The sequence below is a fragment of the Plectropomus leopardus genome, chromosome 1, assembly GCF_008729295.1.
Source record: "Plectropomus leopardus isolate mb chromosome 1, YSFRI_Pleo_2.0, whole genome shotgun sequence".
Taxonomy (NCBI): Eukaryota; Metazoa; Chordata; class Actinopteri; order Perciformes; family Serranidae; genus Plectropomus; species Plectropomus leopardus.
The window spans coordinates 30,256,436-30,283,011 of record NC_056463.1 but is presented as its reverse complement, the minus strand read 5'-3'; the positions used below and the strand labels follow the sequence as shown (position 1 = coordinate 30,283,011).

Below are 26,576 nucleotides of genomic sequence, written 5' to 3'. Positions count from 1 at the left end.
CAAGAATCCACAAATTCTGCATCTCTAAATCAAAAATTGTGCATTGATGAAACAGAAAACAATGTAGCACAATCATTAAGTTCAATCATATTTTGAAAAAATAAAAAAACAAAAAAAGTGTTATTGAATATATTCTCAATCAAAAAATTGGGCTGAACAGGCCATACTGGTCATGAATCATGTTCACATTGTTATGAGTTCGATTATTTGGTGGACACACGCAGATAGAAACACTGTAATGTACAGCTGTTGCTTTCAGAGACAGACTGGATCGTTTCAATGTCCTTTAGTTGCTGCCTTTTATCAAATTGTGTCCATCAGTATCCATAAGTCAACTCAGCTCTGTGCAATGATAGAGAGCAGACAAAGAGCAGCAAGTGATGACAAAGAAATATCTTGATGAAAATTCAAAATGAGTTCTTGCTGTTCATGAAAGCAAATGTATTTAAAAAATATTTTTAAAAATTTTTTAAAAATGTATTTAAAACATGACCACAACACACATGAGCTACTCTCTGTCACTGGACGGACGAAGTGCTTAAACCCCAAATACACATGGCACACTAGAAACTTTACATAGGCCACATGTTTTAAACTGACCACTTTGTCTCATTACTTCATCTCAATTCTCCAGGAAATAACCACCACCACTCATTGCAGGACAAGGAAGAGAAAACTTGTTCCTGAAAAGAGTAAAATTGTCTTGTCGAAAACAACAACAAAGTGCCACTGTTTGTTTTCAGTTATATTTCAGCATGCTTTTCTGACTAAAAAACTGAAGAAAAAAACAAAACAACTATTGTACTTTGTATAAAGTACTTTGTATAATAATACAACACTTTCATAGGATGTGAGCTAAAATAAAAACAATTTGGAGACGTTATAATTACACTGACTTATTAATCACAATGTGAGGTATTTCATGATAAGTTCACATGCTTTCCCAGTATAACTGCTCCTGGTTTTTCTTCAGGCTGCACTTGCAATTTTGGAGACTCTCAACCATTGATGAGATTCTCTCTCAACAGTACTAGCTATAATAAGCCCATTTTAAAAAGGTTTTGGGGGTGCACATCTACCTTTTGGACAATGCGCTACAACCAAACACAAAAATGATGCATATTCATTTTTCAAAGCAGACCCAGACTTAGTTTCAAAGCTGACTTAAGACTACATTTCAATTAAACACAGACTTGATACAATAAGATATAGCATTTTCAGTTGTGCATTAAAGTGTAATTTTAACTGTCAGTAACAAACAGATATTCAGATATTAAGCTCAAAATGGTTTCTGTTACACCAACAGCAGTACACAATAGGCAGTGATACACAAGGCACATTTAGTGTTTATTTTGGATAGGATCTATTGCATCTCTATCTGAGAATTTTGTTTAAATTTGGATAAAAATGGATGAAAAAATTGGGTTTCAATTTGGAGACCTGCTATGAGTATTATATCACAGGGTACTCTGGAAAAATAGGGCTCATCAAAATTGCTATTAGAAACAATCATCCAAGCAGAATTATTGATAGGTTAATGAGTCTAGCCACATCCTAGGAATACCAAGATGCTGTGAAACACTTATTATTTCTCAAGATTAAAAATGAACATTGTTTAGTGGACAAATAATAGAACAAATTTGCTGAAATGGGTAAAATGAAACACATTCTTAAAGGCTATTCAATACATTTTGTCAATAATGATGAAATTTTTCCGAACAGGTGCTTGTCCAGGTAAACCTCTGCAACTAATATGTTTTCCTTTTTGTTTTCTTAAATTGACCTCTTAGTAGGGGTTGACAAATATTAGTTTTTCAGGGCCACTGCCAGTACTGATTATTAGTAGTTAATGAGACCAATAACCAATATTTGGAACAGATATGCATTCACAATTAAAATGAAAATCTTTCTATCAATATTTAGAATTTGGAATGTAACAAACTCCGTCACAAAACTCTGTTTAAATGCCTTTAGCAATGTTCAATCAAAACTGAAACGTTCAACATAACATACAGCAAGTTCCCGGCCACTTTTTTAAATAACATCAAGTGAACATTTAAATAAAAATGAACTAAAAAAATAGCTCCCTGAGGTTTTACAAAGTGGAAGTTCTTCCCATGTTGACAGTTTCTTTTTACTTTTAAATTAATCAATTTTATCTGCAATCATTAAAGCCCTACCCTTTAGTGCACCTGTATGACAGTACTGTAACTCACTACACAGTGAGTGATGATCGATGACACCAGTTTCAACAATAAACTATCTTCTTCTAAAGTAGAGCTTGAATTAAATCAGTCAATTGCACTGTCAACAGAAACTAAGTGTTGTAAAACACAACCATAACACTCGATAAACAAAGACTGAACTTGCAACACAGGCATCCATGGCAACTAGCAAATGACTTCCTACTGACACAAACCTGTTTGCTGAACTTACAAATCAGTAACCAGTGAGCCAACTGCCGGCTCTGTGGACAATGTGACCGACATTAAGTTCTGTCAAAGTCAAACTGTGGGAAAGAAAGTCACGTATAAAGTGCAGCAGTAAGACAAACTTATTGCAGCCGCACTAACTTCAACCGGTTTTACTCTGTCTCGCTTCGTACAAGCTTCAGGTGATATTGAGATGTTTTATTCCAAGATTTCCTGAGACGATCCCTCCCTCCTTCCACAAGAAGACAACCACTGTGTCAGCTGTAAACACAAGGGCAAAGGGGTCATTACTCCTTCATGCCTTTTCTGATTTCCTCTGCTGCACTGAGGATAATTTTTTACGAGTGATTTTCATGCTGTCTTCCCAAAGACAGTCTAAAGTCTGTTTATGCCCCTGGGAAACTGTGGTAGTCTAACCTGCTAGCTTTCCTTTCGCTGATAGTCAAAGGTTAACATGAGTTCAAGGAGGTTGCCTCACATCACAACCAAAAAGCCTTGCATTCCAGTCACATACACACACGACAAAATTCCCTCCACATTTTGACCACTGAGCATACACTTGCCCACCCATCACTCCAGGAAAATATTCAAAGCCATTTAATCCCGGGAGACAGAGACAAGAGAGAGAAGGATATAAGAGCAGAATAAAAGAGCATACTTTAAATGCAGACCTACTGACAGTTAGGGCTGGCAGCGTTCCGACATGTTCCTGAAACACTCAATCCAAGTACAACTCCCGCCTCCCTCCCCTCTCGCAGCTCCTCCTCCACTGGGCCCTCCTCTTCCGCCCGCAGCGAAGACCGCCTGACTTCCTGTTTACCTCTGACCCCCAGTTATCCCCCGCCCCCGCTCTCATCTGGCAGGCCTCCAAACAGACGGGCTGATGAGGCCGGATGCAAACAGTCAGAACACTTGACATAGCGAGTGAGCCAGAGGGCCAGGGAGAGAGAGAGAGAGAGAGAGAGAGAGAGAGAGAGAGAGAGAGAGAGAGAGAGAGAGAGAGAGAGGAGAGAGAGAGAGAGAGAGAGGGACAGAGGGGGGGAGTGGGAGAGAAAGAGAAGGGGGCTGTGTGGGTGTTGGGGGAGGTGATCAGGGAAAGTGTGTGAATGAGACAGCCTATTACCATGTGGGTGAAGAAGCAGCAGGTTTCCCAGGGGAGTGTGCCTGTGTGTGAGCGTGCAAAATGTGCGCGTGTGGTGCATGTGGGTGGTGGGGTGATGGCTGGGGTGATGCATGGTGTCAAGTTTCAGGGCTGATTATGGCATTGCCTGCCCAGTCTGGTCAGCTGGTTGGCTAGGAGTTATATAAACCACAGAGAGGTCAGGAAGCAAAAAAAAAAAGAAAGCTGGCAAATCACACATTAATGCTACAACCCTGCTTGCAAGCATACACAGATCTCCTAAATTGCTTACTCACGAGACAGCTCAGAGGCCAAGGCAGGGTAGAGAAGGGTGGGCAACCATAACCAGTCAGATAATAAATCTAAACCAGCACTGCAGGCAGACAGGCAGGGGGCACCTGCTATGCGTCACTGCCGAGGGCCTGTGGTGGCTACAGAAGCCCAGGCCATCAGTATCCATCAGTCTCCACTTCCATCTCTGTTTCTGTTTTATTCATCTCTATATTTGAAGCCTCTGGTCTGATTAAAAATTACAGACCAGCTGAGTGTAATAGCAGGACAAAAAATTGAAAAAGCAGTCATTACAAATTAAGGCTATCAATGGTAACACATTAATCGTGGTGCGTTTACGGTCTGTATATAATGTGGGTTTTTTTTGTTAGTTTTACTAACAAAAAACTTTCCTGTCTTTAAGAGGCTGTACCAGACTGAGTTTTGAAGCTAAAGTGGTGATATTGGTATCATATGAAACCAGAAGACCTATGGCATGCTAGCTTCTCAGGAAGGGAGCTAAATAACGCTCCAAAGTTAGACTAAATTTTGGCAATAGGAAAACGGCATGGTCATTTTACAGGGATCCCTTGATCTCTGCCTTCAAGATATCTGTATGAAAACGGGTTCTATGGGTACCCACGACTCTCCCCTTTACACACATGCCCACTTTATGCTAGTCCCAGGCAGTTTTTTGCTGTCATTTGTTTTCTGATCAATACTATTTGGTAAGAATTGCTTTACCTTGTCTTAAGGACTACAAAACTTTTTTTTGAAATGCAAAATAATGGACAGCAACCACACGTACTTGTAATAGGGACAGCCCTATTACAAATACATGTGTCATAACAACAGAATCGGGATAAAAATGTAGCAAAACAGATTAAAATGATGTGAGGCTGATATCACATCATATAGGAAACACCTGGCAATACAAGAGAAAGTGAGGCTAAACCGCAGGATACAAAAACTGACATCTGTTCATTTTTCAGTGTACTTTACATTTTTATATTTGTTTGTTGGAGCATCAAATCAATACACTTAAAATATGCCTCATTTTAAGACTATGGGAGGAAGTAGTTAAGACATTTAACTAAAGACCAGCTGCATTCAACAAACATTTTAGAGTAACCAGGTTACTGCTGTTCATGTCAACACATTCTCTGATTTCATGTGCCAACTGTATTTTTCCCAGTAACTTGGTTTCTTGTGTGCACAAGAACTGTAGCAGCCCATGTCAGTTTTGAATTGAAATGATGGCTCTTTTGGTACTAAGAGGCGCGACTGATACCAGAGTGGCTAACGTCCTCTTTCAGTCTGAGTACGTCTGTAGAGGGTGTTTTGAATGTGCTGATGTTGCCCCACAAATTCAGTTTCCTTTTTTCCTTTGGGGCTCAGTATAATTTGTACCTAAATATAGCTCTATCATTCCAAATTAAGACACATTAGGGTTGTTTTAAAGAATAAAAATAAGGAAGAAACAAATCTCTTTAAAACTGACCACAACTGTACAAATGACAAATCAAGACAATAATGAAAGAATAATTTGCTTTTATACTAATTTACTTCTTACAAATGCAACTACTGTACTTTGCAACCTCAGTGTATCCTTGGGTGGAGGGTTATATGGGGAAAGACATTTCTTAAACAGTTTAACACATGATAATCTGACTCAATTGACAGCTCAATTCCCTGTTTGTAAATGCTGTCAGTTACAGTATTTATGCTCACTCTGCCATTCAAGCCCAATTTTACTGCATCTTCCCACTATTAAATAAAACTCTCAGAAAGATGTTTGAGATCCTGAAAGCCTGTTCTTGACCATGACATTCTTGATTAACTTGAGTCATAGGGGTCCAAGTTTAACAAAAATAAAACCATATTAAAACAGAGAGCCCTTTCCAACAGCTTTTGGATTCTTCGTTTACCAAAGGCATGCAAGAAAAAAAAAACTTCACAAATTTAATGCACACAGGTTGAGAAACTGGTTCATAACTGACAGACATCAGTTGTTAGTTCGTGACTACAGACAGCATAAAGATTGGCAGCTGACTCACACGAGTACACGAAAGCATTACAAACTGCTATGAAGCTCAGAGGGGTCTCACTTGAACGCCTGTAACCCTGAACAACTGCCTCAGAGAAAACCCCTAGCAGTCCATAAATGCTGCTGAAATGATTCATGAGAGAAGCTAGATATCTACATACATCTGTTCATTTTCATCCACTACAACAGGGGCTAAGACTATATTTTTACTTAATTCAACCTTTGAATTTGGCAAACTGGGACAACGATTCAATCTTAAGCCCTGGATGCTCATCACAGCTGCAGCTGACCATTGCAACCATTGGAAATCCTAATTAGCCACATTCACTGCGGGGGAGTGAAGAGTGGGCAGCTAGCCCCTGATGCCTTGCCTGTTCAGCAAACACACTATCAGCAGGCTCTTCACACATCAGTGCACATGAATAGCACAGTCAGCCTGTAAGCATCAACACGGGGCTGGATGTTGACACAGACAGGGAGAGGCTCGTTCAAATGGCTGTGGTTCACGGCCTCATTTCAGTCAAGGACCTTTGCAGATGGGCAAACGGTCTGCCTAACCAGAGCTCATCCACACAAGACACCAGTTTTGTTGTCACCTGCTGCCTGCTGGGGAATAGCCGAGGCAGTACACAACACACAGGTTGTTTTTTGGCACATGGGCATTTTTGGTTTCAGAAGGGGGGAGGCATACTGGGTCTGCTGCCAGTAAGAGGACACTGTTCAGAGAGATTTAAATGAGTCACTCAAACTGTTACTGTAAAATGGTAATCATTCATGTGTTTACTACACTTAGATACTTAGATACAAAAAAAGGCAGTGATGGTAAGATAATGCCAAACATACTGCTATGTTGTCAGTGGCATTGAGAAAGACTCAGCTTTGTCAGTATTTGGCCAAGGAAAACACAACTACAAAATTTTCATGTGCATGTTTCTAGTTGGAGATAATCTGTTTCTGCTGCAACAAAATCTGTGATTTTTTTTGTTTGTTTTACAATTGCTGAATTCTAACACAAAATTGAGCAAAAAGAGATACACTGGTGCTGAAAATCATGTCTTTCTTTTAAGTGTGCAAATCATAAGGAAACGTCTGTTGCTCTTGCTGCTGGTCATGTGTCATTCCAGAGCCAGGAGGCTGTGTGGATGCTGCTAAGTTACTGGCCAACTGAGGTCCAGGAACCGCCTGAAGCCTGTTACAGCCAGCTAATGCATTCTCCCAGCCTCCCCCTCTGCTTCTCTTCTCCCTCTCATGCTCTTCCTCTCTGTCTCTTTCCTATCATTTCTTTCCTAAGCTCTCCTTTTTCCATGAGCCACTGTTTTCTCCATCTTCCAAACCCCCTTCCCCCTCCCTCAAGTGCTAACCACTCTCCTCTACCATGCTCTTTTCTTCCCGCCCGCACTCTCACACGTGCACATGCACACACACACACAGACAGACAGACAGACACACAGAAACTGTGGCAGCTACCACAACAGTGTGCAACCTCCCCCACACTCCAGCGAGGCAGTGTGCAAGTGCCTCTGGCTTGCCCTGACCCACATCTTGATATAGCCCTAAGTATGCTTACAGCTAAGTCCTGAAGACACTCCTGCCACTCTTAGCCTAATCAGGCCTGACCTGCTGTCGGCGTATGGGGCAGATAGACAGGCCAGGCTGGACAGACCATTATCATTTTCAGGAGGCTTTCAGATGGCCATCGGTGCTGCCTCTCCACCTTCCCCCTCTCCACCACTGATTGCAGGTTTCCTACTAAACATGCTCTATCTGGGATAGTTAGTTAAACATTTCATGAGTGGCTAGATTCTGTGCTATGCTACACTGAGAAGCATACATAAATTTCCTTAATGTCAGCAAAAAAAATGTTCTCCATTAGTAAGGCAGATATATGTGCAAATATAACATCTAATTAATTTCAATTTAAGAACCTTCACCCTCCTCCAATTCCCCATATTAATCTATACTGAGAAGAAACTGGGATAAAGGACAGAATGGACAAGGAAAAAAAGAATATTACATTCAGAGAGTTGGCTAAAATATATCATCACGCATGCTCTTTACTGCATTATGTTTCCTTAAAAAAAAACTAAAAAAAAAAACAACTAATACTTAAGTTTCTAACATTTTATTACCTTTTCTTCCTTGTATTCAACAGATGGTGGTTTCCTTTGCTCGTGTCCCCTCTCCTGGCTTGGATCAACCCAGGAACAGTTGGAGTCATCCTGCTGGCTGAGAGCAGCCTCCAGATGTGGCAGTAGGTCAGGCAGGAGGTCAGGAGACTCAAGGCCCCCCAAGTCTTCTTCCTGGACATCTGATGGCAGAAGATTGTCTCCCAGTTCTTGGTATCCATTAGTGTTGATGGCCCCGCAGCTCTGAGGCTGCTCAGAGGGCAGCTGACTGGCCATACTGGGGAAGCAGTTCATAGACTCACCAAATATCTCAGATGACTTGCAGTTTGATTGGGTTTCTCCAGAGCAACGTAGGGCCCGGAAGGGACAGTCCTCTGCCTGGCTGACTGGGGTCCTCATAACTGCTGTGGATGGAAACTGACATACTGTCCCTGAGAGGTCGGGCACTGTAGAAGTGAGGGGTGAGGTGTTGGTGGTGGGCATTGACACTGAGGCTGTGGACTGCTGACTGAGGCTGGGTATTTCTGGCTCTCCAGGGTAGGAAGGATACTGAGCAGGCTGGTAAGCGTTGGCAGAACTGACTGAGCATGTGGGCAGTGAGTGAACCATAGATGACGAGTGCATGGGGAAGGGCAGGTTAGGGTCTTCCTGTCCTGAACCAGAGAAGGCTTGACCTCCCCTGGGCACCCGGTAGCTACCCTGCTGCTGCTGTGGTTGCAAGCAAGTCCCACTTAACGAAGCATTTTGACTATCCAAATAGGACTTACTTGGCATTGGCCTTGAATGGAACCGTGGTCCTCCACCAGCTAGTTGATGCTGAACCTGCTGCTGAGTATGGTGAACTTGTTGTTGGCTCTGAGATTGACCTCCCTGGTGGAAGGAGAAATTGGGATGCTGCTGCTGCATGGACATAGTCTGTGTATTAATTTGTTGGTGCTGGCGCTGGTTTAACAGCTGTTGCTGATGACTCTGCTGTTGTTGCAGCTGCTGCTGCCGCTGCATTCTGTGCTGCTGCTCCTGTTGTTGATGACACGGGCGGTGTTGTTGCTGCTGTGTTTGTTGTTGTCGGACATGAAGTTGCTGGTTGTGCAGTTGCTGCTGCTGATGACAAAGCTGTTGTGGCTGTTGGGATAAGGGGTGGTACATATTTCCATTCTGGTCTTGGTTGCCCCACATTGGACTGCTGCTGTTACAGAACAGCCCATTGGTTTGAGGTACTTGGCTCATGGCAGCATTATGGTACTGGCCATGCTGGTCTGCAATCATGCCACCACCTCCACCTCCTGTGCTCCCAGGACCAGAAAATGCCTGCCCCATAGGATTCTGGGCCTTAATGCCAATGTAGTGAGCCATCTGCTGATTGTAAGCAGGCATGGCTTGTTGGGTAGTAACTGGTGGCATCATGTCTTGGTGCTTCCTTGGGTCTAGAGGCTCCACATGGAGGGGCTCAAAGTCAGCACTGAGGTTTAGCTCATCCACAAGTGATGGTGCTGTGGGGAAGCCATCCTCGTCCAGCCCTTCCAAACCTCCAACAAAGAGGTTGGGATCGTTAAAGAAGTCCATGGCAGAGCCTGGAGGGTAACTGGAACCTCTGGAACTCCACCGGATCCAAGCTGGTCCCAATGAACCTCACTCTGAGCTACAGCATGTCCATTATACTGTGCCCCTTTTCAAAAACAGAGAGGAGAAAAATCAAAAATAAAACATTAATATGAGAAGATGAAAACTGTGTGTTTTTCTAGGAAATAAATGGTCTAGATCAGATCACAGTTTACAAACAAACCTCAAGCTACTCATCAACATAATCCAGCAGAGACCCCACCACAAACAAATGAATCACTTTCTGTCTGAGATGACATGGAAACTTAGCAAGATTTTTTCCCCATCATATTTATTATCCGGTTCATCAGATACATATTTGTAGGCTACTACAACTGCATAAATGCCCATCCGGTGTCAAAAAAGCCTTCAAAAAGGCAGGTAACGCTTAGGTCAGAGGGGTCTAGGGGAAATGTGGTACTGCTAATTACCCACCAGAACTGCCTTTCATGTGTGTGGCAAAGCAGCTGGTGCAAACCAACTGCCAGCCACCAGCAGGTGCCTCTTCCTGTACCCCCTCCCCTTTCACACACATACACAACGCGCACCTCAACCCCCCACAACCAATGAAGCGACCTGCCCTGCTGCTGTAGAATATGTGGGAGGTGCAGACAGCTGATAGAATTTCAACAGCTAGGGACAGAGGCAGACGAGGTTCTTTGAGCATCTGTGAGTGTGAGTGTGGCTGTTCTGCAACCGCAGACCAGCGGAAGATGACAGAAGCTAACCCAGGTCAGTCATTATATGCTGACTTGCTATGCACACAGCAGGCACACAAAAGCACAAAAAGGCACATCCATTTCTCCACTATCTTAGTATAACTTGTAGTAGTGTTGTCACAATACAGGAATTTCTAACTGGGATTCAATCCCTTGAAATTTATCCAGACTCGATACAATTTCGATACAACTGGGAAAACTGACATTGAAGGCATACAATTTTTTATTAAAAGAAATATAAGAAGGGTAAAACATGACAGCAACTTTTCTGTTCTTGGTTAGCAGAGAACCGCTGAATGAATGTACCGAATATTAACAATAATAGAGCGAGGAATTGCAGCCAGTACTGGTGTACTGTTCCTGTATAAAATGAGTACTGAAACCATTTCCAATATTCAGTATTCATATTTATCGATAAATCAACATTTGACAACAACTGACTTTTAGAGATACTTATTGTTTCATGAGCTAATATATTTCAAATGCCAGTTAAGCTTAGATGTGATATAGAAAAGTGGTATTTTCTGTACACCATTTTCTTAACTACAATTTTATTAAAATGACTCCATTGGTTTCACCTGGGAAATGAACAGCAGGCTCCCTGGTAAAAGTCCGGAGTTTGTTTGACCCATCCAAGACCACTCCCACCCACCCACAGACATTCTACCTCTATATATGACTATATTTATAAGACATTATTGTTTATAATGTCTTTGCCCAGTGTGTTACACAAATTCTACATTTTTTATAGCTGTACAGGCAGATCATTAAAGTGGAATATAATCTTGTTTCCCAGAAATTCTGCTAAAGACCGAGGCCAGGCTACAGAACGCTGCTGGATATTTCAGAGTGCTGTGCTTAACACTTAATTCCCACCTGACATTAGTTTATTCAATTTGCAGCACTACGTTTTTATTCCTACCAGTCCATTTAGGATGTGGTTAAGTAATTCAAATGACTAAAAAAATGATAACTAAATCAAATTTATATCATTAAGTGAACAAACAAAGGGTGGAAAATGCTTGAGCAATATCACTGCATACAGTTCCTTCCATGACTCACTATCACGCCATCAAGCACATAGCTACATAAAATATCACTCTCCCCACCAATCACCTTCAACAGGTCCCAATAAAAATCTGTTCACATGGACATGAAGTTATTTCTGTCAATATAGGTTGTGCCTCTTCAACGATAGGACTACTGTGTCCACCACTGTGAAACGCCTTGCTGTGCATATTCCTTATTATACCATTCACCGTTCACTTTGCAGTTTTTCTTTAAAACATGTATGTCTAATTTGTTGTCATGACTGTGGTCTTTGTTACTTCTCTGTGTGATGAGCTGATCATGTTCGTGTTCTACTTGTTTATTGTTTATTTAGGGGGTGGGGGGAGGGCCTTTTTGCCCTTTTTTTTCTTTTCTCTTTCTTTTCTCTCTTTTCTCATATGTTTGTTCTGTGTTCTTTCTCATCATAAAAAGCAATAAACATATAAATAAATTAAAAAAAATAATAAAAAATATATAGGTTGTGCCTCTAACTTCAGGTTCACTCCAATGCTTTGTTTACTATCCTGACTATTGAGGAATCATGTGAGTGGGGAATTCCAACTTGCTTATTTTTTAAAGCTTCTTTGGATTCCTATCTTCATCAGCAACATAATGATGATTTGTCTCACACTCTGTCAACAAGCAAAACTGAAGGCATGTGAAATCAATGTCTGAGACGAGAGACAATGCTACAGAAATAAGAGAAAAATGTGTGCAAATGACACAGCAGTATAAACAAATAAATGATAAAAACACTTTTCTCAGTAAAGGAGTTTGAGAGTGCCAAAAATAGCCTTATCTATGTACTAGGATTTCTGGTAATAATGAGTCATTTAAGATGTGCACTAGTCATTTGGATGACAATATTCCATTTGTGGCACACACAAGATTAAGGGTGCTAGTGTCCTTTCAATTAACGAACACACAAACACAGCTACACCCAAATTCAAGGCTGAGGCGATGTAAGCGTTCCTTCCAAACTGGATTTACATCAGTAAACTGGAGGTAAAGCGATATGTGCCATGTGAAAACTGAAGTGTAAATGGGTTTTAAAAAATAAAGCATGTTTATATCATTTAAGTCAAATTCCTCCATCATTAAATCAAAGTGCAAATTCCTGAGCCTGCTTACCAGGCTACTACTGACCTTTAACACCCCCAATCAGGTCCTGATAAACAGACCAGACCTCTAAGCTCTCCAGCTGTTTCCTTCATTATTATGACGTTGTAGGCACCATCCAGGCACGTGCAACTCAGGTCTAACATCAACAAGAGCTGTGGACATATCTGTTCTGAGGTCACCACTGAATCCCGGAACTACAAATGGCCATTTCTGCACACCTCAGTCAAAAAACTGAAGATTAAAATTGTGTCATATAGGCTATGATGGGAATAAAATACCAGTAAGTGTTGTGCTGTGGTTTAATAATTTAGTAGGCATACTCAAAACTCTTAAAATGTTGAAGGCCTAATTTTGGGCGTGTCCAAAGTCCGGGAAAATCGAACAATTTTAAATGGCCCTTGACTTATTGTTGAAAACACACTCCATGTGGCCCCATACATTATTGGTTAATAAAGCCAAATCATGCTGCATTTTTTTACGTTCACTTCATAATGTTAAAACTATCACAGAGTTTGTAGACATGTACCAAGTAGGAACTAAGCAGGTGGAGGAATGTGTTTTCACAAAACGAAAACAAACAAGCAAACGCACAGCAACTTAATAGCAGGCATTACCTGCTGGGTGGCAGACATGGCCACAGCGAAGTAGGGGTGTAAGAAACTACTGATACACTTGGGTATCACGATTTAATGTTTTGTAATAGTGTTTTCAAAAAATGAATACAGTTTAAACTTCTGACTCCAAATAGCAGCGCTGCAATCTGTCTTCGGTCACATGACTCTGCCATTCAAACCTAACAACATATTCCTAGCATGTTACATCGGCTGTGGTGAATAAAGATCCTAAAGTTTGAATTAAATTGGTTGTGATGGATCATAAACTACCATGGAAACAATATATTGATTATATTAGAGGGAAAATCTTTAAGTCAGTAGCAATCCTGTATAAATCTAGGGATGTATTGAGTTATGAGGCCCTACATATAATTTATTGCTTACTTATTTTACTGTACATGTCTTACTGTATAGAAGTTTGGGGATCAACCTTTAAAATACCTATAAACTCAATGGTCGGTACAAAAACGAGCCGTACGAATCATTAATAAAACTGATTATTATGTTCACACAAATCCACAGTTTCTAAATTCCTGTGTTATGAAATTTAATGACTTGTTTTATTATAAAATAATGGAAATAATGTTCAAAGCAAAATCAATGTCCCAGATTCTGTACAAAAGTTATTTTTGATACAGGACAGCAAATATGACCTGAGAGGTGTTTGTAAGTTTACTGTACAAAAAGCTAAGCTAAAGGTGTTTTTCTATTGTTGGGGTCAAATTATGGATTGATGCAAGTATAAGTTTAAAACTGTGTACTTTACTTTTGGTTTTCAAAAGAATGTTTTGTAAAGCAATTTTAGAAGGTTTGAAGTGTGAACACATTTTTGTTGTTGTTTTTCTTTCATTTTGAAGGGTAGCTTAAACTGATGAGTATGTAGGTTAGGCATATATAAGCATTTTGCTCCTGCCTAAGCCTTTTCACTCACTACATTATAAACACACTGTTGTTTTTGTTTATACTGACTGTACCATTTGTGTTTATTGTATTATTACTACTAGTACTACTACTACCACTACATTAAAAAAGTAAACAGCAAATTTTATGCATATGGTGGAGTGGTCTTTATGACAGTTTTCCTTAGAATTAGATTTTAAAAATACCACAATACATCACGTTGCTCACAGCATTGCGATCCCGACATATCGAACTGTAACATCGGCAAATTCTTGCCAGTACAGCGGCCTACAGCAAAAGGGTGTTAAGTCGACAGCATTTTATTTTCACTGAGACATGAAACAGTGTTTGTTTCATTTGTAGCTACTGGATTTTGTTCTCCGAATAACCCACGTTATGCAAGAAGCAGCTGGCCCCCAGGTATTTTCACATCATCTAATCCGGCCCCCCATTCAAAAAAGTTTGGACACCCCTGGCCTAATTGATACAATGATAGGTCTACCCTGTAACACTTAATAATAAGGAGTCTAGCTTTCAATAAACAGACTCCGGGCTCACCTCTGAAGCCTCAGCATCCTCTTCATCTTCAGCCCAGCAATGGCTTCAGCTCCTGAGCGCGGTGTCTGATAAGCCAGCGAGGCGGCAATGTGTTGCGCTACTTTCTGCACAAACTGCTCACCAAGTTGAAGCGAAATAAATGCACGCGGGACATTTGAGTTTAGATTTAATTTGGCAGCCGGGTAGTCGCGAGCTGTTGAGTTGTGTCGCACGTGCTCCTATGAGCCAGACCTCCACTTTGGGAAACCACAGGATTCAAAAGGTGTCGTGACGCTTCCACACTGCGCGAGAGGAGGAGGGGGAGGAGGCCGGAGACATGGAGAGGTCGACAGTGATGATGACCATGATAACACAAGTAGTTCGTTATCCTCGACCGACTTTACTCTTTCTGCATGATTTAAAAAAAAAAATACTGGCATATCTGCGCTGATAACAGGTACCGGGGTCCAGATATGAGTGCGGTGCTGACTAAGCCCGGCTGGTCGCTGTCAGTTCAGGACCACCATGACTAAGAACCCCTACTTTGAAGCCACGCGCATTTTCATTTGACCAACCCGGCAAAACTGCGAGAAAGTGAGATGACATTTGACAATCAATGTCCAAACTAAAAAACTAGCGCAGATAAGTTTGGCAAATCAACGGTCTTGTAGCCTATCTGCCAGGAAGACCCACACTCAGCAAGGCGGTGTGTCATCAGACAGCTGAAGCGAGCCTCGCTGACTGACTGTCAGCAATTTGACAGCTCATCGCCTGAATGAAACACAACCCCTCGAGTGTGTAACATATCTTTTAAAAACGACAGGAACAAGTGCGATTTCTTACCCGAAACGAACCCCAAAGTGCAACTCCAGACGTCAATGTAGAGAGATCGGTGAAGTTGTGGCTGTGTTGTTAGTTGTACTCCTGCTGGCGACAGCGGCTCTACCACTGCTGCTGACGTGCCTGTGATAACACCGCATTTGCATAATAGTAACCTCCTCTCTGATTGGACCGCCGACAATTTGCCACTATTCCACCTTTCGGTGCAAATGTAAAAACCGGTTCCTCCGGTGCGAGGGCTTTTGGCACAGTGTCGCCTCCTACCAGCCCGGAAAAGCGGCTGATTAAATCATGGTTTCATACGTAAAGTGTCTATGTTGACAGAGTGCATAAGATGGCCGCGTACAAGCCAGAGCCAATCTGCAGAGGTTTTACATTCGCACATGCACCGGAGTGTCTCCTCAATGCACACATGACGGGAGTGGGAGGGCTGCTTTCCACCGTGGGTACACGTCGACCTCTGGTGGCTAACTGGGCAACATACTGTGCTAAATTCAATTACTCAAGTTTGGACTACGCTTCTCTGTGTGTTCGTACGGACTTCAAACAATTGCTCGATATCCAAATATGATAGAGAAACACTTTAAAGATCCAATATCATGCAAATTTTCAGGTTCATCGTTTTTGGTTTCTATCAGAGCACGTTTAAATACTTTAATGTAAAAAAGAACATTTTTTAAAAAATACGCTGTCAGCTGGAATACACCTGTATTCACCTTGTCTGAAACATTCCGTTTTAACGCGTCTCTTTAAGCACCTCTTCCAAAAAAACATGGGTTACCTCAGGCCTGCTGCACACCGTTTCACTCAAGGAAACTTGTGGTTCAATCTGGAAGTCATGGCAAAATGGTGCAAAACATTTTGATTTTGAATGTGCCTGTGCTCTTGGTATCTCCTGGGCCATTATTGCAGCCTAAAAATGTAATTTACGGCACAGTAGTAACAGTTTTTACCTCTATAAAGAAGAATTGTGACATCAAAACTCCACAAGAGGTTTAAAAAGGTTTCTTAATTAGGACTGTGTGCATTTCTCTGTGGACTACAAGTTTTGATATTTTCACAGTATTTATATAGCACCTGTCTGCTTTAAAAATAAATTTAGAAAAAAAACATGGAAATCTGACTTTTTACAATACGGGACCTTTAATTACCAGTCACTCTAGTTATTCTGCAAGAACTTCTCAATAGATAAGTTCAAATTTTCCTGTGATTAAAAAAAAAAAAACTTAAAAGGAGGTCTTGCTGAATATTTTCTGTGTAGTGTCTATCAATTTAGTATAGACTACATACAGTTGTCTATGGTATGGGTAGTTGTACAAACAAATGTTCAAGAGTGAAATTTCCCTTCGACGTACATTTAATGAACTTTGAAATTAATGGGAGAGTATTTAAAATACTTTAAAAATGGGAAGGATACTTTAACAAAATTAATTTCAGAAACGTCTGAATACAATCAAAACAAAACAAAAGGTATTTCAAATAAGTGAAACAATTTAGTGCAGTTCAAGTAATGAAAAAAATTGGTTTAGTTTTTGATCATTTTTATTGATTCAGAGAAAAGCATTGAAACCTTATGTCATCTATGCAGTAAAGTCTTTCACAAACTGGAGCAGGAATGGGTCCATATGGAACACACTAAAACTCACACATTTGAGGAAGCCAGCAGCCCAAATGTCAGTGTGTGAAGTACACTGAGATTTTGTTACGTCCTTGCCTTTCACAGCAGCTATAAATAGATATAACAGGTTTCAGCACCATATCTGCTTTTCTAATAGGCTATAGTGATTTTCCTCTGGGGTTCGCACACATATTAAAATGTCCATCCTTTTCCCACACATACTTAGACAATATCTGCATATTGAAAGTTGCTGGGCAATATTATTAACAATCAAGCCAGAGCCCTCAAGAGACGAGGACATTAGATACAACATGACATTTGTCTGGCACAACAGAAACGATATGTTCTTGCAGCTGGACAAAAATCGATTTTGTGCAGCTGAGAACCTAATTAATAACCAAACCTTACCAAAATACATCTCTGATTTTCCCTCAGACTTATGTGGGAATCCTGCAGTAACTTATTTGATCTGGGATGACCAGAGCTGTGAGGAAGCTGAAGAAACATTTGCAAAGACAACCAAAGAATCCACTTAATAAATCCACCTTCAATGTAGACAGGTCTATAAAAGTCAAAGCTTAGCACAGCATCCATTATTTACACATCAAACCTTTAATAACTGACAGCCAAAAGGTACATAAAACATTCAAAATGATTTAAAAATCAGACAAAATAAAATAAATGAGCTTCCTTATTTAGATCTCATTTAAAACCATACCTGCCTGCTCTGCTTTATATATATATTCATATATTTATATTAGAAACTAAGACAATAGTTTACTCAGTGGGATTAAAAAGAAATCATTGTCCAATAAGAAACATAAAACAAATCATGTCAATCTAATTGCGTAATGGGAGGGGTGGCGTTTAGGAGGTTTCATTCACACAGCTGTGACTGACAACATTCCAAGTCTGACAAATAAACAGTCCTGAGCCAATTTCAACAAGTGGTCGAGATCATTTTGTCCCCTATACTTACCACATGAATGCTTTACTCATTCTTTTCAGCTCCTTTTGGGACAGTATGTTGTATCACCGAGCCCAACATGTGCATGGATCTGAAAATCTAAATGAGAAAGCTCTTTGATTGCATCACAGCCTAAATGATGTTGCTGAGACATCCATTTGTCATCGTCGATTTACATATAATACAAACTTGGTTTCCTTATTCTAAAGCTGTTTGAGGAGATGCCTACAAAGCTTTTAAAGCTGAGCAATAACGTGGAGATTTAACATAAAGTTCTCCCAACTGTTTCAAGGATCCAGTTCACATAAACAGCTGAGGCAAGCCAGTGGCGTGGCATCTGATGCACATGCCTCCCTCTAGTGGCTGCTGCAGAGACAGCGCAGGTTCAGCTCTGTGGAGGACTGTCGTCTTTGCTGAAGGGCTGTGTCGACCCAGGCTTCACCCAAGACAGCCCTGACACTTGCGTTCCCTTGTGGTGATCCTCAGGCCGTCTCTAGAGCAACAAAGGCAAATTAGCAGTTACGTGACAGGAACTACTCAACCAATCAAAATGCTTGTAGCTCAATATCTAGTTTAACCAAAGTTTTTGGGTTTTAATTTGACTATGTTTTTTCATAACTTACTTTGCTTGTGAACATTCGCTCCTTTGCTTCCTCATGAACAGCTGGGTTCCAGGGGGAAAAACTATGAAATGGATAAGAGTGGCGATGTGAGTGAGAGAAAACCTTTTTCCCCTCTGAGTTTCATGACACACACACACACACACACACACACAAACACACACACACAAACACAAACACACACACACACACACACACACACAGTGGATTACAGGGTGTGTTTTCTTGTAGTGGTGTGGGTGGTGGAATGTTAAAACTGGGGACAGTTTACTAACCTTATTGCGTAGGGATCCTCTATCTTGGGTTGGTCAAAAAGATGACTGTTGCATAGTTTCACACTATCCACCACCTTACTTTTGAATAACTGAACGTCCTTTTCATATCTGTAGGGGGGGAAAAAAGTTTTACAACTCATTTAAAACACTAATTATAACTTAAGCCTAAAGCAAATTTAGACATTTTTGATGCAGAGGAGGTTAAAAGACATGCATAAGGCACTGCAAAATGAATTGCTAAAAGAAAAAAAAGAGCTAAATGTAAAAGCTGGTCTCTTCTCCGGAATACAAATAACACCTTTTTTTTCTTTTTTTAGAATTTCATGTGCAAAGGACAGTAAATAGTATTCATCCCATTTTTGGTTTGTGTCACTGTAAAAAAACAATATGGACAACAATATATGCTCCCCCAAAAAAACCCGGGGACAAAAACAATTTTTTAGTATTCCTATATCAAATTCAAATTATGTTTTCTTCCTGTAAAACAAAATATTACCTGTGCTTATGTAAGCTAGTAACAACCAATAATACAATAACATCCACCCATGAATCAATCTGCACCTTTTAGCTCCTAGCCACACAGAGCTAAGACTCATTGGTTATCTAGAAAGCAACAGCATGGTATGTCAGTGTGTCTTCAGGTGTTACCCACCTCAAACCTTATGTTCCGTTTCCTTAAAATACCGTGCTTACGGCCTGCTGGCTAGAATTTATTCACTTTAAGGAAAAGTGGTATCTGCAACAGCTCAAGATTATGCTCAAGGCATTTTACAGTGGACTGATTCAGCATCTACACTGAGCATACAATGGGCTTTATCTCTCTCCCTAACAGATGGGTTTGTTATGACATGCCCACTTTTCAACAATCAAATTGAAGTCCTCTCTATTATGTACCACCCATGGAATTATACAGTATGTCCCGCCTGCCTATCCCACTTCACTCAGAAATGTGTCACAATACTGAAGCTAGACACTCTTGGAATGCAGTTTCATCTAGATTTTAAAAAAATACTCTTATACTTCAGCAACATCCCACAGTGCTGCTTTGTCATGGTTAATCTTTTACTATAGGCTAAAAACACTTGAAAAGGGGCTGAGACACTCACAGCACAGCCGCCTCTGGGTTCAGTGGTTCCGTGGTATTGATCTTGTAGAAAATTGTACGTGCGTACATCAAGACTTGCCAGATATGGTTGTGATTCCGTCTACAAGTACACAACATGAGAAGTTGATAATATCATTAAACCTTTTTGACAGGAATATTTGTGTATAAAAGCACTTGTTGGTCCCCTTTTCAAAGTAGGAAAACTAAGAAGACTTGCACTGTAAACAAATGGTTTATTTCCTTATTAAAAACAAACACTATACCATCATAGAACTGTAGTTACATTCATAACCCTGTTCTAAATGATGACATTTTAAAATATGAAATTGCATGGATAATCCAAGATATTCTTACTCTGATTTAACACCACACTCAATTTGTTTTTTTAAAACTTTGTTATTTGTATTATTTTTTTCCTTTCAGACTCATTCTGTTTGGCTGACTTAACGTCCAGCTGAATAAACTGTCCGAGAGAGACACTGACCGAGCTGAACTGGCTCAGGGTGAGGTGGGGTGGTGTGGTGTGGAGAGAGTAGTTTCATTTGGTACACAAAATGAATAATTTAGTTTTCACTTAAATGTTCTTGTTTGAAAAAGCATATAGGAGATTAAATTGTATTAGCATAAAAGCAAAAAGCATACCTCCATTTAGTGAAAGCTCTTCTGACATCAAGCTCTCCAGACACAGGGTCAACAAGGGGATGGAAGACTGGGATGTCAAATACTAGTTTCTAAAAAAAAAAAAAAAAAAAGATTTTTATGGTTCAACGTCAACCTCAACTATATTTAATTTTTATGATTGTTCTGAAACACAAAGTTCAAGTTTCACTGTTTGTCAGCTTTCACTTACTACAACTCTTAAGAGTCCTTTAGAGTCTTTTATTTTATCCATAATAGTCACTTTGCTAACATATCTTGAAAAACGTGTAGAAGAGATTTAACATATTAAGATGGCAATTAGATATTTTGAGGTTTTTTTCCAATCCTTTGGAAGATCTTGGAAAATCATCACAATAAGCACAAACACCAGTCTTTTTTTTTGTAAAGTAAAAAAACAAAAAAGTGAGCACACTATACTTACAGGACACTCTCCATCTGGATAGTTATCAGGAATATACACAGTGAATTTGAAGACTCCATCCTGGTACAGGCCATGTCTGATGAATATGACCCCAAACCACACTAAGTGGGAGACAAATGGTACTTCAGAATCTTTACTTCAATCAACACAGGTACGAGTCATGCAGAGACAACCAGTGTAAATGCACAGCAAGTTTTGTCTTAATTTCGATATATATGTTTTTCAACATAGTATATGTTGAGTGTTCAAGAAGGAATCTGCGAGTAGCCCCATTTTATTAGTGTATATATGAAATAGAACGAACTTTAAAAAGAGGGTCCTTACTTAGTGCTGATTTGTAGGATGGCTGGACATAAATTCCAGGGAGTTTCTGCTTAATCACCAGTGTGCTGCAGGTCACATGGCAAGAAGTCAGATTGATTAAAAAAAGGGAGAAATGCATGCTTATCCTTTATTAACTTCTTGGGTTCCAAATTGAAGGGAAACTTTGAGCCTAATTTAATACACACTATACCTATGTGTTTTAAAAGCAAGAGCTAACAGACATATTTTAAAAAGGAACTCCAAATAAAAACAAACAAGAAATAACAAGGAAAATACAATGGAACAACCGCAAAAGGAATATAAACAAACACACTAAACTTTTGATTCTGACAGAGGTCCAATACTTACAACTCAGCCAGCAGGGAGTACTCCAAATAAAAGGGGCCATAGGAGGCATGTGTGCCATTTGCTGACTGGACTGGGGTGCCAGTTGATGCAGGCTTGGTAATGGGGGTTGCATTCTTAGGAATGGGTGGAAGCTGCTTTTTGCCAAAGGGCAGCCGGGCTGGGCTGGCTCTCTGTTCCCCGTGCCCACCCTTTTCCTCACTGTCAGCTCTCTGCTGTTATGTATGAGAAATAACAGAAATAAAAAAAAAATCTAGCTATGTGAAAAGCAGGTAGAATTAAAGTCTTGAGAGCCAGATTAGAGAAGGCTACTGTTTATGAGCCATTATGTACACTCTATAGTAGACTAATGGCCCAGGGTAGTAACCCTGTGCTGTGACCAACCTCTCACATTACACTGCCCATCTGGTTTGCAGCTTATCAGGAAGCAGTGTCTAGACAAGAGCACTTTCATGTACAGCTATCACTGTATCTTACTGATGCTTGTCAGAATGAGGAGAGTCATTACAGTACACAGTGTCACAGCAGCAGGAATCCGTCAGGAAGCCAAAACGAATGCTGCCGATGACTACTACAAGTATGCCAGGAATGTTTGCAGCGAACAGTGTGCTAATGCAACAGATTTAGCCTGTACATTCATTGAAGTCAGAGCTCACTAAATAATGTTTGAAATGTCCCTTTGACTAGGCAGAAAAAAAATGAACTCACACCCATGCTCAAGGTGCAATGTTTGCCTCCTCCTTGCCTCAGGCAGGTTGCACCTGCATGCTAAATATGTACCTTCCCTACCCTTTGTTTGTGGGAAATCAGTCTAGCACAAGCTAACTGTATAAAACCACTGACACAAATTATACTTAGTCATTCTTCACTGAGAAAGAGGATGGATTCTAGTCATCAAAATCCAAAATTTTCAGTCATACTTTTACTGGATTTGAGGAGAGATGCCAATTTAAAATTATATTTCTTTGCAAAAACTAAATAGGAGACCACACTCTTTCAACATTTCCAGTTTGTCAAGATTCCAAAGTGGAGAAAGGTGCAGGCATGAGGACATCTCATAAATAAATGCCAACACTCAAAAACAAACTCAATGAACCAAACTGAAAAATTAGCCAGCTTTCTCAAATATCAAATGATTGACGTCTAAAACTTAAAACAAAGTTGTGTCTGTTGTGTGCACATACATCGTCTTCATATTGACACGGTGCTGGTGACGCAGATCTAGTACACTAATTCACTGGGAGAGAAAGTCACAACTCCATAGCATATGGGAATCAGTTTAAATCTGCCCTGGTTTTTCAACAGAAATACAAACTTTACATAGATGCCTTAAGGCCTTTAAGGAATCCAACAATTAAACAGTCAACAAGATCAATACATATATATATATATCAATGTGAAAAAACTTAAGTTGGACAGTGAATATATGATGGTACTATCCTGCTACTTAAAAAAAAAAAGGTTGAATGTCTAGCCTGCCGCCAAGGCATTGTATAGGCCTAACGCATTATAATGCAATGTGTATACCTTACGACTTGTATTGGCAGACATGCTCCAGAAGGGGTTTAGGTTCATTACTCATTCAGAGGTTCAGATTGGCGTCCCCTTATCTATGTAGGTCCAACGACAAGTGCTGTCCGGGCCATCCGCTGCTGTGATGTTAAAAACAGACGCATGAAACAAGTGATTGTTGCTGCAATACCGTCAAATACACCCACCAACAACTTGTAAACATACACACAATCAAGTACTTACATGTGATCTAATGTCGTCTCGCTAACACTGTATCGATATATCGTTGCAACTTGACAGCTGACATTAAAATGTCCCAACGTTCAGTGTGGACCAAGTACAAAGTGAGCAACAGCTAACGTTACTACCACGTAAAGAGTTAAAGTGAGATTGTTTGGGATAGCTTAGCTTCGTGCTAACTTAGCTGTTTCATGGAGTATGCTAGTACTTGTGTTGTTGTCGACGTTCAAAGGGTGTATTGTAAAGCCAATGTAAGCTGTGGTAAGGTGACAACACCAAAGATTCCTTCTTTCTGAAAAACTGCTATTAATACTGTAGGATTCTTGACAGGATATCGAGTTATCGTGTCATTCGTCAGAACAATGCTAACGTTACGTTAGCAAAACAGTATGGACCTATGGTAGGCAGTTAAAACTAACGTAAACGTTAAGTACCTAGCTGACAACTGGAAATATGACTAAATACTATTTAAAAGCGTAAGACTAGTTAATGTTAATGTCCACATACTGACGTTGTCTCACCTGCTTTCCTCAACTCTCTGAACGTTATATATAGCATTAGCTTTTAATGCTACCTTTGGCGTTGCCAGCAACTTGACAATTCCTTTAATTTTAGCCATTGCAAATTAAACAACATCATGATATAACTCACCGTATTTTCTAGAGAGCTGTAAAAGTCCTTTTAACGATGATGCTATGGTGTGTATCGGTGAGATCTTCGCAGAAACTGCTCAGAGGCTCGCCATTCCTTTGGGTGTCATCCCGGCTAACAAGCTAACATGGCTAGCTAAATAATTTGACAGACACAGAAACCGGAGGTCAATCTAACATAATGAGGGGCGTTTCGTTGGAAAACTACGGATTTTCATTGGTTCTCGGAATAAATATCCTGCCATTTGATTTGCTGGTGTGTCCGTCACGTGAAAGGGAGTGCGAGCTTTAGTGTGTGGAAAAAGTAGGTACACCAGGGTTTGCTGTCACTCAAACGGTAAGAAGCCTACAAATTGCCCCGTTTCTTTAGTAAAAGAAACAAAGAAATGAACAAAGAATGAAAAACAAAAGAAAGAAACAAACATATTAAGAAACAACAAAGAAACAACTTTTTCCTTTACATAGCAGGAAAGGCACAAGTTGAACTAATAACATTAAAAATGGCTCAGGTCCAATCCCAGTTAGCCATAGCATCAACCCAGAATGCAAAATACAGGGCCTTCATACCGGCTTATCAAAATGGAAAGCAGTTGATTGAGTTATTGATTAGGCTACCTGTGCTTTAATTACAATGACATGTCAAAATGTCTGAAAAAATGTCCACTGGCTGTTGTCTGTCACCCTGTTGCGATGGCCTGTCTATGGTTGCCATCTTGTCATGTAACCATGTTTGAATGCAGTCATATCCAAAGTCTGGTTTGGAGGCTAATTGTGGCCCTCAGACTGATTTTAACGGCCTTTAGCTTGTCTTGTATATATACTATGATGAACATAATATTTGTTAATCAAGCAAGATCACTTCGTATTTATTTTTATTAACCTCATGACCACCATACAGTTTGTAAAAGTAGGAAGTATGTAGCTAGATGAAACTAATATGTTTTCAGAAACAGACAGTAAATAAGCAAATAAACAGTGGCCTAACACCAGATATTTCTTGCAAGGTTGCAGACATGGCAATGGCAAATAAGCAGTGAGTCGACAGCGAGGGCCACCACTTTCAGGAACAGTGGTAAGTTGAATACTTGATCACTTAAAGATGAAACAGTTGCATTTGTGTAATTGGTAATTTAGCAGCTGGCTCGCAGCTATTTTCACATTATTTAATCCGACCCCCATATTTAAAATGTTTGGACACCCCAGTTTTAATCAAACAGCTCAGTTAAGTAGGCTAGTAATTCAACTGCAGGCATCCCATACATGAAGGCTGTGTCCTTGCTGCAGCGGCTGCTTGTTCGATTTCGGTTTGCGGCCCTTTGCTACATGTCTTCCCCTCTCTCTCCCGCTTTCACGTTAGCAATCTCCTGACCTATCTATTAAAGGCAAAAATCCCCATCAAAGCTATAATAATTTTTGAAATATTTAACTTTTTATTAAACTTTGACATGAATAGTTTTCATTGTATGAAAAGGCTTATTAGAGTTGTTTTTGCTGCTGAAACTAGTTAAAGATTTTTTAAGTAGACTTTATTGTTAATATAATTATTAAATAATAATAATAATATGCATTTTTTAAAGGTTTACAAAAGAGCTAGAGGACTGCAGAGACATCTGGTCATTGTCTTTTTGGTTTCTTTTCATCCAATACATTATCTGTTCAGTTTTCACAGAAGATATCAGAGTCCCCTAAAAGTGCTTCAGGGCACTTTGATAAACATGAAAATAATACACACTTTTTTATTGGCTTAATTTGAATGTTTCGGTGTTCTGCACAGCAAAAGTCCCTTGAGGGTAAGGTGCATCCAAGCCATCTGTGTCACACATTTCTTTAGCGTTGACCACGCTTCATTGGCAGTTCATTCTGCTGATTGATTGATTTCCTAACAATTACCCCTAATTATTTTTCTGGGTGAGAAAAAAAACTAATTTACTGCATGGGTGATTGCATTAATTGGGAGAAATGACATTGTCCAAGTTTCAGAGTAAATACAAATTATTGACTCTATTATTGTTATCTGATTGTATATTGTCCCAAGTACACTTCACTGACAAAGGTAATTAGTGTCCTGCTTCTTTATTGGGGCAGCCAATAACGCAAGGTCACCATCACTCTTTTGACATGTACAAATCAAAGACCACCTCAAAACAAATAAGTTTATGCCTGCTTTGCCTTCATCGACATTGAGTCAAACTGTCTGACACAAACAAGGGTGCAAATATCCACGCCACTGCTTTTGTAATGAGTTTTTTGTCTTTGCCATTGAATCCTTATCTAATCAACTATTATGACCTTGTTTGGTCAAACAGATATACTAATGAATATAATTAAAGTGTGAAGATTGGATTAACTAATTGAATATGTGACCCACTGGAGCTTGATTTGCTTTTATACTGGAAAATTTGCAGCTATTGGTATAGGTCAAATAACATACCCTTCCTTGGCATTAAGTTTGATCTAAATTCA

At 40.0% G+C, this 26,576-nt stretch overlaps 2 protein-coding genes across 8 annotated transcripts in view; both read right to left on the bottom strand.

Moving 5' to 3' along the window:
* Positions 1–15,458, bottom strand: part of chd9 (chromodomain helicase DNA binding protein 9) — an 81,031-nt gene extending 65,573 nt beyond the window's left edge. For all 6 annotated transcript variants that reach the window (XM_042481379.1, XM_042481442.1, XM_042481636.1 and 3 more), the window contains exons 1-2: positions 15,380–15,458; positions 7,999–9,661 (exon numbers count right to left, since the gene is read on the bottom strand). In XM_042481379.1, coding sequence (XP_042337313.1) covers positions 7,999–9,558 — 1,560 coding nt within the window. In that variant the 5' untranslated portion in view covers positions 9,559–9,661; positions 15,380–15,458. The remainder of the gene's footprint in view (positions 1–7,998; positions 9,662–15,379) is intronic.
* A 1,442-nt stretch (positions 15,459–16,900) lies between these two features.
* Positions 16,901–24,258, bottom strand: LOC121937896 (akt interacting protein). Of its 2 annotated transcripts, none has more exons than XM_042481287.1 (10): positions 24,115–24,258; positions 23,239–23,363; positions 21,715–21,923; positions 21,367–21,431; positions 21,043–21,143; positions 20,604–20,692; positions 19,963–20,061; positions 18,857–18,964; positions 18,585–18,645; positions 16,901–18,454 (listed from the first exon to the last, which is right to left on the bottom strand). In XM_042481287.1, the coding sequence occupies exons 2-10, from the start codon at positions 23,284–23,286 to the stop codon at positions 18,347–18,349; spliced, it is 888 nt and encodes a 295-aa protein (XP_042337221.1). In that variant the 5' UTR covers positions 23,287–23,363; positions 24,115–24,258; the 3' UTR covers positions 16,901–18,346. The 2 variants fall into 2 exon arrangements, with proteins under 2 accessions (XP_042337221.1, XP_042337157.1); XM_042481223.1 differs by having other exon boundaries at positions 21,715–21,926; positions 24,115–24,256.
* Positions 24,259–26,576: the final 2,318 nt, after the last annotated feature.